Source organism: Erythrolamprus reginae, chromosome 1, assembly GCF_031021105.1.
Source record: "Erythrolamprus reginae isolate rEryReg1 chromosome 1, rEryReg1.hap1, whole genome shotgun sequence".
In the NCBI taxonomy this organism is placed as follows: Eukaryota; Metazoa; Chordata; class Lepidosauria; order Squamata; family Dipsadidae; genus Erythrolamprus; species Erythrolamprus reginae.
In genome coordinates this window covers 224,844,638-224,860,961 of record NC_091950.1, presented here as the reverse complement: position 1 = coordinate 224,860,961, position 16,324 = coordinate 224,844,638, and the positions used below count along the sequence as shown (strand labels likewise).

At 39.3% G+C, this 16,324-nt stretch overlaps 1 protein-coding gene across 13 annotated transcripts in view; it reads left to right on the top strand.

Annotated features, from left to right (window-relative positions):
• The window catches only part of COL6A3 (collagen type VI alpha 3 chain), a 180,828-nt gene that overhangs the window by 122,915 nt on the left and 41,589 nt on the right, over positions 1-16,324 (top strand). For 11 of the 13 annotated variants that reach the window (XM_070732276.1, XM_070732287.1, XM_070732288.1 and 8 more), the window contains 14 exons: positions 22-84; positions 1,194-1,256; positions 4,321-4,383; positions 5,436-5,498; positions 5,802-5,852; positions 6,802-6,837; positions 6,932-6,994; positions 8,132-8,194; positions 9,379-9,411; positions 9,518-9,554; positions 9,660-9,671; positions 9,860-10,353; positions 12,301-12,397; positions 13,145-13,840. In XM_070732276.1, the coding sequence (XP_070588377.1) occupies positions 22-84; positions 1,194-1,256; positions 4,321-4,383; positions 5,436-5,498; positions 5,802-5,852; positions 6,802-6,837; positions 6,932-6,994; positions 8,132-8,194; positions 9,379-9,411; positions 9,518-9,554; positions 9,660-9,671; positions 9,860-10,353; positions 12,301-12,397; positions 13,145-13,840 (1,834 nt within the window). The remainder of the gene's footprint in view (positions 1-21; positions 85-1,193; positions 1,257-4,320; positions 4,384-5,435; positions 5,499-5,801; positions 5,853-6,801; positions 6,838-6,931; positions 6,995-8,131; positions 8,195-9,378; positions 9,412-9,517; positions 9,555-9,659; positions 9,672-9,859; positions 10,354-12,300; positions 12,398-13,144; positions 13,841-16,324) is intronic. The other 2 variants (XM_070732282.1, XM_070732278.1) reach the window with 1 other exon arrangement.

The window sequence follows — 16,324 nt, the reverse complement described above, 5'->3', positions numbered from 1 at the left end:
TCAATTGTTTTAATTTCTTAGGGAAATAAAGGTGACCTTGGCTCACCAGGATTCAATGGGGAACAAGGAGTTAAAGGTCCCCAGGTGAGTTTTTGCAACTAATTTTCAAAAGTTTGGAAATGATGTGGTGTTAAATCATTGCAGGAAATGCAACAATTTCAATAGTGATTTATTGATTAAATTTCTAATTACTATTTTGTTGTCAGTTTAATTGCAAAAGGTTTTTGTATCTTATTGCTGATTATATTGAAGCCATCAAGTATTATCTTGACTTGTCAAATACATTGGTATTAATTTATCCAAAACAAACAGAAGCCTAAAAAGGAGATTATAGATAACACTATATGACTCTTTATATAAATTAAATTAAATAAAATAAAATTTAAAAAACCAAGATAAAAAAAAAGTTCAACTCAGCACTGTGCAATCAGAAATCAGGAATCCAAAAGATCAGGGATGTCAAACTCATGTTGTCATGGCAGCCTCATGTTATGTATTAGAACTCCCCCCCCCCTTCACTAAACCAGGCATGGCCAGTGTTTGACGCATCCTGCCCATGGGCCAAGACTTTGACAGCCCTGAAAAAGATGATGAATGCAAACCCTCAAATACATATAGGAGATTAAAAGCTGCCAGTTCTCAACAACAACTGTTGGATTTATTTGTCTCTCTGTATGTGTGTTTGTACAGTATAGCATTTTCATCTGAAGTTATTAGGAGTGTTCCTCTCAGAGAATTTAGATTCATAAACTTGGAAGTTATATTAGAGGTCATGTAGTCCAACCTTTTTACTCAGTGCATTTATTAAGTCTAAAGAATATTAACTAATAATGTTAAGAATGTAATAGAATTGCTAAGCCACATGGGAAACACTGTAAAAATAATGGGTGTAGCCTTCAATACTATGCATATTCCAGTGGCATGATATCTGACTCATACAAATGTATATGTGCATACTAAATGAAGGTAGGGCTTTAGGTATTATATTATGTTATCTTCTATTATGATGCAAATTGTAAGGATTTTTTTTTATAGATGGGAAACTAAATTCATTGATTTCTGTTCATTCAGTGATAACATAGTACTGTGGCTTTGGAAAATAGTAGGTCATAATAAACCTGCATTTCAAGAACGTACCAATTTTGTATCAGAACTTTTCTGCTTCAAATATTTAATTTTGCTTATTTGTACAGGGACCACCTGGCACAACTGGAATCCCTGGACTTCAAGGAGAGGCTGGCCTCCCTGGTCAGAGGGTAAAATTAGTTATTTCTGTCATCAAGGATGCTCTTAAAAAGCAAATTGATTATTGTCTGTTTGTCATCATCATCAGAAGTGTAACTGAAAAGTGGTTTAATAGCTGTTAGACTAGTTACAAAGAGTAGAATTTTTTTTTTATTATGGATCCTGTTGGGAGGGTTTCTTTTCATCCTTGCAGGAAAGAAGATAGATAGCACTTCTCATTAACAAGAGCTGCAGAACCATTTCATAATCCCAGTATGCACTTGAGTTGGCCCTATGATCACCCCAGGAAGCACAACAAAAAGCAGTATCTGCATAGGCCTTTGTGGCTGTGATGTTTTCAGGCATTTTTCCTAGTAAAACAGAAGATTAGGCCATAGCCCCAGACATCTTGATTACTTATAAAATTAAAACAGCTCCAAATGGCCCAGTTGTTTTTTTTCTTTGAGGTTTTAAGTGAATTTGCTCTGCGAGTGAGCAATAACAAGGACCAACATTTGGAAGCCTCCTGTCCCCAAGCCAGAAGTAACAAAATTTCCTCCAATACTCTTTTAAAACAATAAAATTAACAACCATTGCCTTGCTTTTGGCAAGAATCAAATAATAATAAAATAACCCTGGGTAATCAACTACTTCCTTGTCATGAAATAAAAAACCAAGTTCCTATTGTGAATTTTGATTCATTTGAGGATTCCTGGAGTTTATGATTGGCAAAAGGGGGAAGACTTCCTGCTGCACTTTCACTATGTCGCATGGGATTTCATACACTTTGATCATGTCTTGTCATAGTCACGTTTTCTAAGCCAAAGAGTTGCAAATTTTCTAGCCCTATTTCAGAAATGTGTTGGACACCATGACAATTTTTCTTGCTCTCTCTATATTGTTTCCAGCTGTATTATTCCAGCTGCAGATTTTTTCCACAGTGGATCCTGCTCTATGGAACATCCTGCCTTTGGAGATTAGAATGGCTCCAATCTTGTTAGCCTTTTGTAAGATCCTGAAAACCTGGTATGCTCCCAGGCCTAGGGTCCTGAATGTATCAAGGATTCTATTGCCTGGATGTATTACTAATTGACCAAGTATCCTGGCTGCTGGGTATAGTTATTATATTGTTTTTATTGATTTAATATCTTTTTGAATTGCAAGCTGCGTGGAGTCATTGACTGAGATGGGCATCTATAAACATTGAATAAATAATAAGTAAGATTACATGTGACAATAGGAACTGTATACAGCATTCTAGATGAGAATACATCGTGCATTTGTAGAAGAGCATTATGATGATGGCAGATTTATTTTCAGTCTCTTGATTATCTCTTGTGTAGAGCTTGCCTTTTTCATGGCAGCTGCACATTGAATCAACCTCTTGAGCTACCTATTATGTACTCAAGATCCTTTTTGTAGTTATTTACAGGCAGATCTCATAAGTGTGGACATGAAGGCTCTGTTGCCTAGTTTGAATTGAATTTGATTTGCTATAAACTTAACCATTCACCTATTTAACAAGATTTTGAAATCTTTACCATCTCTTTTGATTCTCATTACCTCAAATGGTTTGGCATCCCAAACCAGCATCATTTATGAAAGACCTTTCTTTTCATTTTCTACAATGAAAAAAATGTCTGTTCATTCCCAATTTTTGCATATAATTTTTTAATCATTGAACAATACATAAAAGGACATCTTTATTCCATGAAAACAAAGTTTACTGAAAAGTTTTTGTTAAGTGACTTTGTCGAAGTTTTTTTTTCAAATTCTATACAAATCAATACAGGCTTATTTCCATTCACAGGCCTATTGTGGGAATCTCAAGAAAACTTTAGAAGATTGTAGAGGCAAGACGTATTTTTTGGAGTATAAAACGCACCTTTTTCCTCCCTAATAGAAGCTGATGATCTGAGTTCGTCTTTTATTCTGAATGTAGCTTTTCCCCCCCAGCCCTAACTAGCTGCTAACAATCTTCTCAGCTCTTACCTTTCAGGCTCTTTCATTGTTTCTCTCTGCAAAAAATATTTTCCAAGCCCTAAATCTTTGCAGGGTTTTTTTCATTGCTCTAACTTGCTCTGAGTAAGTTTCTTTCCAGCCCTAACCAAGTGCTAATGATGCTCCCAGATCTTACCGGCTTGTAAACACTTTCATTGTTACTCTCTTCAAAGAATGTTTTTCAAACCCTGTCTTTGTAGGGGGGGGGGTTTCATTCTCTATTTGCTTTGAATGTTTCTTTCCAGCCCTAACCAGATGCTAACAACATTCCCAGCTCTTACCGGCTTGCAAGCTCTTCCATTGTTACTCTCTGCAAAGAATGTTTTCCAAAACCCTGTCTTTGTAGGGTTTTTCATTGCTTTACTTGTTCCAAATGTTTCTTTCCATCCTTAACCAGGTGCTAACAATGTTCCCAGCTCTTACTAGCTTGCAAGCTCTTTCAATGTTAATCTGTGAAGAATGTTTTCCAAGCCTTAAGTCTTTGCAGGTTTTTTTTTTCCCCATTGCTCTACTTGCTCCGAATGTTTCTTTCCAGGTGCTAATGATGTTCCCAGCTCTTACTGGCTTGCAAGCTCTTTCATTGTTACTCTCTTCAAATAAAGTTTTTTAAAGCCCTAACCAGGAGATAAAATAATGTGCTGAAGTTGACCAGACTAAGGACGCTAGCCAGATGAATATCTGGTAAGCGGATTATTTTCCCTATTTTCCTCCCCAAAAACTAAAGTGCATCTTATACTCCAGTGTGTCTTATACTCCAAAAAATAGGGTACCTTTGCATAAGCCACATTGATGTTTCATAGCAAGAGTTATTTTTCTCTTCTTTAATGATAATTTCCGTTAAATTGTGGAAATGATGACAGGAGACAGACAGAATAGCTCTTTACTCAGCAACTGCCCAAGACAACCAGCAACTTGCAGTCTGACAGTTAGCCCTTTTATAGGGAGATGTCACATAAAACAGCCAATCACCTTTGAGCGTTCTCCTGCTCAAACACTGAACATTGGTGAAACCATGTAAAAACTGTCAAGACATAACAATTTTCATCCACTTTTTAATTACTTGTATGTACATCCTATAATTTCTTGCTTTTGTAGGGTGCTGGTGGTCCAGTTGGAGCTGTTGGGGAGCGTGGTAGGTTTGGTCCACTTGGTAAAAAGGTCAGTTTTTTTAAATAGCTCTAACAATTATTAGTTAAATGACAGAAATGGTGGCAATTGAAATAGACCTCCTTTTCACTACCTCCTATACAGGGATGAGCCATGAGTTGGAATGGCAGGAATGCCATTCCGGTGGCAGAAATGGAGTGTGAAGCCTCACTCCATTGCTGCCAGGCATGCACATGCTGTGCACGTGCAACCGGCGCAATTCCAGTAAAAATTACTGGGTTTTTTTTAAATTACATGAGTGGAAGCAAAAAAAAAGAGGTAATTTTTGCCCAATGTCAGGCAGCGTGGCTTGTTTTTTGCTCTCCTGTATGGAGAGAACAGAACAAGCTGCACGGCTGGAGCTATTAGCCTGCACGCTGGAGCTATTGAGCGCACAGCCTCCTCCCCATGCCACATGCAAGCACTGGAAAGAAAGGTAAGGCAGGCGGTGGGCAGGAAAGTGCTTGGGCCGTGAGCAGCAGAGCTGCCACTCCTGACAGGGGAGGCGGCTGATGGAGGAGCACTTGGGCTGCTTGCAGCAGGGGAGTCGGCTGGCGGAGGAGCGCTCGGGCCGCGAGTGGCAGAGCTGCCACTCGGGGCAGGGGATGTGGCAGGCAGGCAAACTGGCAGTGCAGCCAGGGGGATTATTTACCTGCTTTTCGCTGTTTTTGGCTTTTTTGCTTCTGCACATTCACGGAAGCAAAAAGCCAGAAATCGCATGTCCTTGCGTGAGCTTCTGCTTCTGCACATGCAATGCCTTTAAACTTTTGAATGGCTCAAGGCCCAGTTACTTGTATAACCATCTTCTCTGAGCAGAACTTGTCCATCGTCTGTGATTAATCTAAGAATGTTTCCTTTGGATTCCTGCCTGTGGGCTGTCCGGAGAAGGGGTGTCCAGAAACAGGCTTACTCAGTGGCTCCCCATTTCTGTGGAATAGCTTTCCTCTTAACCTCCACTATTGACTTTGAGGAAGTGCTTTATTGTGTTATTACTAGTGCTAATACTATTATTCACTAATCACTGTTTGTGTATCTTACCTGATACATTAAAATAAATCTTTCAGGGCGAAGCTGGTGAGCCTGGTCCAAAGGGGCCCCTTGGTCCTCCTGGCCCCCGAGGAGAAATGGTGAGTTTTACTAGGAACCAATACTCAAAGAACAAGTATTAACAGATTCCAGGGATAATCAACATTTTTTAAAGCACCAAAAACACTGTCCACGTATTTCTTGATTAGAAACTTTGATTGTTCCCTGAAGGTCAGTCCAAATGGCTTACAACCATTTAATAAGGTTCCATCATCCACTCCTGTAGTTGAAAGAACATCCTTTGGTTTAAATTGTTTAGAATGTAATGCTTATTATGGTTCAACAAAGATGCAGAGACTTTTCAGGATCCCAAGTCTGTTGATTTGTGCCTTTGCATCTTCTAGGGAGATGATGGTCGAGATGGAGTTGGCAAGGAAGGACCTAAAGGCAGAACGGTATGTCTAGGATCATTTTTAAGACTTATACATATATCTGAAATTTTCTTATCCATACATCCATAGGAAGCAGCAGCAGAATTTGCAGCAAGGGAACCAAAGTTCTCTTGCCTTCTAATACAAGATTACCTGTTTTCTTCTGTTCTTCCTAGCAATAACAACACTCACTATCCCACACACAATTTTGACAATATCTCTGATTTTCTTTCAAGCTCTTTAGCCGCCCCGACTCTACGGAGAGGGGCGGAAATCAAATCAAATCAAATCAAATCAAATCAAATCAAACCAAACCAAACCAAACCAAACCAAACCAAACCAAACCAAGTCAAGTCAAATCAAATCAAATAAAATAAAAAAATAATAATGTCCATGTCTCACTTTTCCTTGGCATTTCCTTCTCTTCCCCATACCTGTTCAATAGACAAAATAAATGAAATATAAAATCTGTAGTCTGCAAGCTGCCCTTCTGGTTTTTATCTCTTCATAACTAAGTTTTCTTTTCCACAGAGCCTTCTTGATTTGCATAATTCAATTCAATTATCTATGGATAATTTTTAATTGATGCCAGTAGAGGTAGTTTTTTATAACACACTCCTATGAGAAAGTTTTAAGTATTTGAAACAATGAGATTGGGGAAAAGGATTAAACTTCATTATAAGGTCTGTGGTCTGATTTGAGTAATCCTCCATGTCAAAGTAATATACTTTTGGGGTTTTTGATTCCCCTGTTAAAAGCTCTCTGAATTTAATTTATGTGCATCCCCATGCAGTCTTTATTATTATATTCAGTGACTTTTCCAAAGACTTATATTGTTCAGTTGGGTTTTAAAGCAGAACAAAATCTTCCGTAGTGCCTCTGTTGATATCCATAATCACTAGAAAGGGGATCAGGGGAGGTGGGAGGAAGCCAACTCTTCTGATTCTAACACTTCATATTTTTTTCTCCGTAGGGACAACCCGGTTTCCCAGGATACCCAGGATCACGGGTAATTAAAACACTTTCTAGTTTTTGTAGAGTACTTTTAACTCCTATGTTATCTTTATTAGAGAGTAAATGCTCTGTTTCTTATTTTGGATTAGGGTGTACCTGGAGATCTTGGTGATAATGGTAAACCTGGTCCCAAAGGAAGTAGCGGTGAACGGGTAATGCCATTTCATCCCCTCCCTCCTTTCCTGCATATTTTTTCCCAAATGATGTTTGTTCTAAATGTCATTTTGCCACTATTTCTGGCAGAGATATGGTGTACTTAATTAGAAGAAAGATAGCAAAGTGAAAGTTGTATCATTTTGGCAGTGTAGTAGGAGATAGGTTATTCTTATATTTTATAATGCTACTTATTTAAATATCATTGCCGAGTTGGGATTGCTACTTTATTGTAAATACTAGAAAGATACCATGGAGAGCTAGAAGGCATTGATTTCATTCACTTGTAATTGGCTGGGCAAGATCCTTTACATTGCCTGTATTCAAACATACTGATATGTGCATTGAAGCCCTATCTTTTCACCAGTGTATGTGTGTGTGTGTGTGTGTGTGTGTGTGTGTGTGTGTGTAACAGAATAACAGAGTTGGAAGGGACCTTGTAGGTCATCTAATTGGGTAGCCAGTGCAACTCACAGAGCATTGATATTATATGGGTGTACTGAAGAACACTCATAACAGCTCATGCAGCTGCCTTTTGGACTATTTGCAGTCTCCGAACACTCTTCAATGTAGAGTGCATTGCAATAATCAAGACAGGAGGTGATGAGGGCCTGAGTGACTGTGTGCAAAGCCTCAGTCCAAATAGGACAACTGGTATACCAGGCCAACCTGGGCAAAGGTCCCCCTGGCCATAGCCAATAGATGGTAATTGAGGCTCAGCGGTGGATCCAATTTGTGCACCTTGTATGAGGTGGTCAGAGTTCCCCACCACAGAACAATGGATGGACAGATGGAATAGTCCTTTAGCGGGAATTCCCAAAGCTACTCGGTCTTGTCTGGGTTGACCTTGAGCCTGTTGGCTCTCATCCAGACCCTTTCAGCTTCCAGGCACAATTTAAACAAACCTTAATTAAAGTATTGATGACAACTGTTGGTTACTTTAGATGCCTAATGAATATGGGAACAAGGTGGAGAATCAATGGAGAATACTGCAGTGGAATCTTCAATGTAATATTAGGAATAGATCAAGAAACCCGAAGAAATGAGGATATATTTAATGAACTTGAAAGAGCAGGGATGAATAATATGAAAATATATTTACGATCTGAATCAAATGCCTAGTTTTCCTTTTTTAGGGACCTTCAGGGGAACCTGGTCAAGGAGGTCAGAAAGGAGAGAGTGGATATCCAGGACCACCTGTAAGTTTTTGCTATGCTGCTATTGCTTTACTAGTATACTTTGCCCTTTCTTTTCATACAATTTGCAAATAAGGTTACATGCTCCCTATTTATCTTCAATTGTAAAGTTAAATTAAAATCCATTCTCTTACGTAAACTCATAAGAACCACAAACATTGAGATATAACTTTAATGTTTACTCTGCATATTCTTGACTTGCTTGCATCATTTAAAAATATTCTAGATTAAGTACATAGATTAAGTAAAATTGTAGGAACTGATAACAGTTACTGAATTGATTATGACTAACTTATGTGGGAATTCTGCCATGAGCCTGTCCAGAATACCAATGTACTGCCTACATCTTTTCCAACAAAACTTACAATAGCTAAAGACCTATATCTTATGGAATTACAATAAAAGGAAATACAGCTGTGAAAATTCAAAGTTATAAAGTTTGAATTTTCACTTTGGATTTTAAGATAAAAAATATTTCAGGTTTTGCATTATGTTTCCACATTTTGTTAATGAGGATACTGTTTTGGATTGCTCAGTGAGCTTCAGCTATATTGAAATGTAGATGTAGAAATCTAATATAGTGTAGATAAATGTAATGTATTTATGTATATAATGTACATTAAAAGTAGAAATCTAATGTAGTAAACCAGCAGGATTTTATCTTCTCCTGTGTTGGAATGCACAAAGATAAAGACCAGATAGCAAAAGCAAGAGCACTTAGACTTCTGCAGCTAAGCTTTTTTTCTGCCATCAGTTTTCCATGTTTCTGTGTTTCTATCTGAATTCATTATATCCACTAGATATGGCAAGATATCCCAATCTGTAAAATGAAAGAGGAGGCATAAAAAAAATGCAGGAAACCACTTAAATTTGTACTGCTCAATTTCCATTAAAGCGATGTGACAGTGAAACTGGCTGAAACTGAATGCACATTATTATTTTGAAAGAAAGCTCTACTTGTTCCATGAGTGGCTTCCTTTTGGGTCAGCCTGGACAGAATCAGCCTCTAAGCCTGGATTTTTGTGCTCTTGACAACTCAGAGACAAGACTTTCTCCCCCAATCTCTGAAGTTTGTTCTCCCATATGATTAATTAAGTGTCTGAACTTATCAAGTCAATTATAAATAAGCACAGTAAAATTTATCCATAGTAAATGATATCAACATTTTAAAAAATCTTTTCTTTCAGGGATTTATGGGTAGCAAAGGAGAGTCTAGAGATGTAAGTCAACGATTAATTCATGATACCAGATCTTTTGTATTTCTTCATGCTGGAAACATTTTTTTCACTCTCTCTCTCTCTCTCTCTCTCTCGTTTTACTTTAAAGCACTGCAACCTTATACGGAACATCAAAGATAAATGCCGTAAGTCTATTTCTTTCCCCTCTGGTCTTGATGTAGTTGGCTTTTTGGTATAGATTATAAAATAATTCCTTTCTTTCCCTTTTTCTCTGTTATTATTATTCACAGCTTGCTGTTATGGTAAGTTCATTTTAAATTACTCAATATCTGCAGTCAGATGAAAAACCAGCATACACAACTTCTTTGAAAGACAAGCATTGAATTATTTGTTGGTAAACTCTGTCCCTTCCTTTTTGGGATGGGGGGATATAGAGCTAATACCTTTTTTTCTCATAATACTTGTTTCTTAATGTCCCCGGTTTCTGCAGGTCCAAAAGAATGTCCTATTTATCCAACAGAATTGGTCTTTGCTCTTGATACTGCTGGTGGTGGAAATGCAGACACTTTCAATAGAATGAAGGACACAGTGGTGTCAATTGTTAACAATATGACAATTACAGAAAGCAACTGCCCCAGAGGTGCCCGAGTAGCACTGGTTACATACAACAGTGAAGTTACCACTGAGATACGTTTTGGTGACTCCAGAAAGAAGAAGGATTTGATAAAACAAATCAATGACCTCCAATTTGTTCAGACATCCAAACCACGTAGTTTAGAAACAGCCATGGGATTTGTGGCCAGGAATACTTTCAAGCGTGCACGTAGTGGCTTCCTTATGAGGAAAGTGGCCGTGTTCTTCACCAATGGGGTAACAAGAGCATCTACACAGTTGAATGAAGCAGTACTAAGACTTTACATTGCTGGAGTTGTACCTGTATTCCTTACAAACAGAGAGGACCGAGTCCTTATCAACGCATTGCAGGTTTGCTTCTTTTTCTTCTTCTTCCCTTTGCAAAGTTTTTCAAGGAATCAATCAATCAGTCACTGTTATGGGATTCAGTCAGTCACATCTGTCTTTCAGAAGCATTCAACAAAATGGCTTAATTTTGTTATTTTTTAACATTGATTATTGTTCCTGGATCTCTGAGCATACAATATTTTGGATTTGAAAAAAAAGGTTGCTTCAGAGTGCTTCAGCCATGTGCAGAGTTGTTGCCACTCCCTAAACCAAATTCATATTTTCCCCAAATAATGCTACAGCTGTGAGCAGCAACCATCTAATCCTAAGAAAATATGCTTCTGCATAGATAGTTCATATATGAATGAATCAAACGTATATCTGTCATCCTGAAAGTTTTGTGGTTTATTAGCAGTAGCTAGGGAAAGTCTTAAAAAGATGCTTTAGCAGACAATGTGGATGCTTTCGCATATAATTCTTTTTGTCCAAGAAATGCCTAAAAAACTTCCTTCAAAGGTGTTCTCTGAGCACAGTAAAATAAAAAAATCAAGATGGCAGCCATATTCTATTCTATTCATCATATGCTGTGGACACCCATACTATCCCTTAAGACCATCCACAACAGTCTTCAGACTGTCTTCAGAAAGGAATGGGTGGGGGACTGCCAATTACTGTGGTAGCTTTCTGTTTTTGTTTGTTAGTTTCCTAAGTTCAAAATAATAATTTGACTCCAGAGATCTACTGTATATTTGATATTCTATGCATTCAGTGGGACTTACTTCCTCCTTCTGTATCTGTTTGCAATTTAACACCCTCCCCCCCCAAAACCTAGAGATTTAAGAAAACTATATCATGTGGTAGTGGGGAATACCCTGAGGATAGGGAAGTTGGCAGAAATGACTGTCTATCCAAGCAGGAGCATCTGGCTTCTGATCATGTAAACAGCTCTTTGGATATAATCCATAAAATCCATTAATAGTGTATGGTTGCTTTTTTACCAGCTGAAGCTGTCAAATCAGTATATACTGTGGATGAAAGAAGAGACTAAAGAGATGGCAATTATGTCATTGTTTTGAAAAAGATGGTCTTGCACTCAGATTAATTAAAACTTGTTTGTTAAACTATCCCTTAAAAGGATTAAAAGGAAAATCCTCAGACAATGGTGGGAAATCTGCATAGAACAGTATAGAACAGTAATTTCCTGAAATAGCTTCCTAATTTGAATAGCATCAGGATAAACACTCTTTCCCAGAGATAGATGGTATCCAAGTTAAAATTGTCCTACACAGTTTGTTCATTTCATAGTGCGGTCACATTATTTAGATTTGAGAATTTGTGTGTGATCCTGTTTTTAAGATGTCATTGTTGATATCCCTCTCTGCCTCCCTCCCTTCTCCCTCCCTCTCGCATTTTGTCCTACCTCTTCTAATAGCGTTCAAGAGAACAATATAATTATTCCTTCTCCTTTCATGATCACAATAGTTTTAGAAACTAATTGGGTTTGTACTTAATTCAAAGCCACTTCTTGATTTTTGTTAAGTGTATACTGTTAGTTTTTCACATCACATTTCTTGTGGATAACTTTATATGGTTGATGGATAAGTCAAGAAGCTGTAGTTGAGGTTTCATTTTCAGGTTTAGGCCCACATGCTGTGAATCCTACCCCCAGATGTTCTGGAGGTAAAATAGGAGATAAAGAATGGACAAACTGTTCATTGCATAAAATCTGAATTGGATCTTAAGGTCAACTGCACTTTCATGTTGAATCCTTCCTCAATGATGCAAAAAGGTAAGCTTTGAATCTAAAAGATACTGTAAATATACAGAACAATTTACAGAAATGTACTGAGATCTATCTTGAAGTGGAATTTTAAAAAGCTAATCTTTTTCTTGATATTTTAGAGGTCCTGGACAATTTAACAAACTGTTTCCAGAATTCCATTAACTACATGTTTTTCTTCTTGTTTTTAGATAAACAACACTGGTGGACAGGCTTTAGCATTTACTGGTGGCACTGGTCAACAGGCTGCAACTATTAGAAAAGTATTCACATGCCATATTTGTCTAGGTAAAATATGTGACATATTTTGTTACTTGAGATATTTGTGAACTATGACAAAATCAATTTGTAACCAGTCTGCTTGAAGATTTTTTGACAAATTAAAGGGAGTCAAGGAAATTTGAGAAGGTTTTTTGTTTGTTTTAAGCTTTGCCATGTAAGTGCCATTTTACAGGACCACAGATGGGCCTGCCTTCTTTTCAGCTTTGGACTAGGTCAGAATGCCTTATGAGGACATGGTCAGAAATCATTCTGGAACTAGCAGTTCAGTCCAAGAAGGCTTCAAGAATTTTGTGAACAATTGTATTTGTTTTTGTTTTTTTGCCTTCTACTAATGTTTCTTCTGTTTCTAATAGTGCTGTTCAAGGAACATTTTGTTTTTACATTTCTGTTTCCATGATCATTCACTATTGGTGTTGCTTTAATAGTGATGAAACCCAGATGAAATTTAAATCTATAATTAGCCTTATTAAAGCAATCTATTCATAATGCAGTCACTCAGTTGCCATGTGCAATGATCCCATTGTAGTGGAAAATTTTCTGGTGAAATTTTTTATGGGCCAGTCAAAGAATTTTAGAATCACTTTTTAGATGCATAATTGGAAGTTACTACCAATTATGCTTTGGTTTTTGGTAGATGCTTTGGTTTTTTGGCATAATTGAAGATTTGTATATTTTGCTGTTTTTGTCCAATTGAAGGACAATAAAAAGGCACTGCAAATATTAATCATGTAAATTATATATTTATTTGTCTAGATGTATGTGATCCTGATCCCAGCTGTGATATCCAGCGGGTTAGCTTTGGCAGATACAGACGGGCAGCTCCTACAGATGTTGACATTGATATAGCATTCATCCTGGATAGCTCTGAGAGTACCACTCAAATGCAGTTCAAAGAAATTAAAAGCTACATTTCATATATTGTAAACCAACTGGAAACTAGTTCTGATCCCAAAGTATCTCAACATCATGCCAGGGTTGCCATTGTCCAACATGCTCCCTTTGAGTTTCAATCAAATTCAAGCATATCTCCTGTCAAAGTTGAATTGTCACTCACAGATTATGTCCCAAGGCACAAATTAACAGATTTCATCCAGAACCAAATGTCACAACTACATGGAACACGGGCTGTGTCAACTGCAGTACATTATACAATGAGACATATTTTTGAGAGTGCACCAAATCCCAGAGATCACAAAGTCATTGTTTTGATGATGACAGGAGGCATTGAAAAGAAAGAACTTGAACACCTTCAGAAAGTTATTGTAGAAGCTAAATGTAAGGGATATTTTTTTGTCATTTTTGGCATTGGTAGGAATATTAATATTCCAAGTATCTACAGCTTAGCAAGTGAGCCAAATGATGTCTTTTTCAAATATGCGAATGAGGCATCAGAACTTCATGAAGAACCATTGCTACGTTTTGGAAGCCTCTTGCCATCCTTCATCAACAGTAAGTAGATGCTTAATTGAGGTGGGTTCTGCCGTACCTTGCTGCCAGTTGGCCTCCCCCGCACCCCATGGACACGCATGCATTGTGCACCATGTGGGTGTGCACATATCCCCAGTGCTAAACAGACCAAAACATCTAGTCTATTGTGTAGATGTTTGGGTGGTACAGGGGTGGGGAATTTACTCTGTATAATAAGCAGAATACTCATGTAGGCCTGATTGCTTGTGCTAACAAAAAATTACTAAATCTAAATAATTGTTAGAGCAGGGGTCTCAAACTCGTGGCTCAGGGGTTGGACCCATCATCCGTCAACCACCACCACCCCCATTTTAGTGAAAGGGGTAAAAGTTGTGATACATCACATGACAAAAATGTGATCTTTAAATATACTTACAAGAGCTTTTATTAAGACTTACAAAGTGGCGCTCAAGGCGGCAAGATGCGTGTATCATGCCGCCCTGATTGCATCAGCGGAATCCCGGCCGGCCGCTCTGTTTAGGGTGACTCGCTCCCTTCTTAACCAGGGGGGAGTTGGGGAACCCTTACAGAGTAGTGCCGAGGATTTTAACACGTTTTTCACTGATAAAATCGCTCGGATCCAGGCAGACCTCGACTCCAATTGGAAAACAGAGTCGACTGACAACGAGTCAGTTGAGGTGACTGGGGCCCGTACTTGTCCACCTGTCTGGGAAGAGTTTGATCTGGTGACACCTGATGAAATGGACAAGGCCATTGGAGCTGTGAGTTCCGCCACCTGTTTACTGGATCCGTGTCCCTCCTGGCTGGTTTCGGCCAGCAGGGAGGTGACACGGAGCTGGGTCCAGAAGATTGTCAACGCTTCGTTGGGGAGGGAATCCTTTCCAACACCCTATAAAGAGGCGCTTGTGCGCCCCCTCCTCAAGAAGTCTTCCCTGGACCCAGCCGTACTTAATAACTATCGTCCAGTCTCCAACCTTCCCTTTATGGGGAAGGTTGTTGAGAAGGTGGTGGCACTCCAGCTCCAGCAGTCCTTGGAAGAAGCCAATTATCTAGGTCCCTAGCAGTCGGGTTTCAGGCCCAGTTACAGCACGGAAACTGCTTTGGTTGCGTTGATGGATGATCTCTGGCGGGCCCAGGACAGGGGTTTATCCTCTGTCCTGGTGCTTCTTGACCTCTCAGCGGCTTTCGATACCATCGACCATGGTATCCTTCTGTGCCGGCTGGAGGGGTTGGGAGTGGGAGGCACTGTTCTTCAGTGGCTCTTCTCCTACCTCTCCGGTCGGTCACAGTTGGTGTTAGTGGGGGGCCAGAGGTCGACCCCGAGGTCTCTCCCTTGTGGGGTGCCTCAGGGGTTGGTCCTCTCCCCCCTGCTATTCAATATCTACATGAAACCGCTGGGTGAGATCATCCAAGGGCATGGGGTAAGGTATCATCAGTACGCTGATGATACCCAGCGTTACATCCCCACCCCATGTCCAATAAACGAAGCAGTGGAAGTGATGTGCCAGTGTCTGGAGGCTGTTGGGGCCTGGATGGGTGGCAACAGACTCAAACTCAACCCTGATAAGACGGAGTGGCTGTGGGTTTTGCCTCCCATGGACAATCCCACCTGTCCGTCCATCACCCTAGGGGGGGAATTATTGACCCCCTCGGAGAGGGTCCGCAACTTGGGCGTCCTCCTCGATCCACAGCTCACATTAGAGAACCATCTTTCAGCTGGGTGAGGGGGGCGTTTGCCCAGGTTCGCCTGGTGCACCAGTTGCGGCCCTATTTGAACCGGGACTCACTACTCACAGTCACTCATGCCCTCATCACCTCGAGGTTCGACTACTGTAATGCTCTCTACATGGGGCTACCTTTGAAATGTGTTCAGAAACTTCAGATCGTGCAGAATGCAGCTGCAAGAGCAGTCATGGGCTTCCCTAGGTATGTCCATGTTACACCAACACTCCGCTGTCTGCATTGGTTGCCGATCAATTTCCGGTCACAATTCAAAGTGTTGGTTATGACCTTTAAAGCCCTTCATTGCATCGGACCGGAATATCTCCGAGACCGCCTTCTGCCGCACGAATCCCAGCGACCGATTATGTCGGTTGGCGGGCCCCAGGGGAAGAGCCTTCTCTGTGGTGGCCCCGACTCTCTGGAACCAGCTCCCCAAAGAGATTAGAACTGTCCCTACCCTCGTCACCTTTCGCAAACTCCTTAAAACCCACCTTTTTCATCAGGCATGGGGGAACTGAGATATCTCCCCCGAGCCTATACAATTTATGTATGGTATGCTTGTATGTATGTCTGTTTAGTAATGGTTTTTTTTAATATTTTAAATTGTAAATTATTAGATTTGTTATAAACTGTTTTTTATTGTGTTGTGATACAAACAAACAAACAAAGAAACAAAGAAACAAAGAAACAAAGAAACAAAGAAACAAAGAAACAAAGAAACAAAGAAACAAAGAAACAAAGAAACAAAGAAACAAAGAAACAAAGAAACAAAGAAACAAAGAA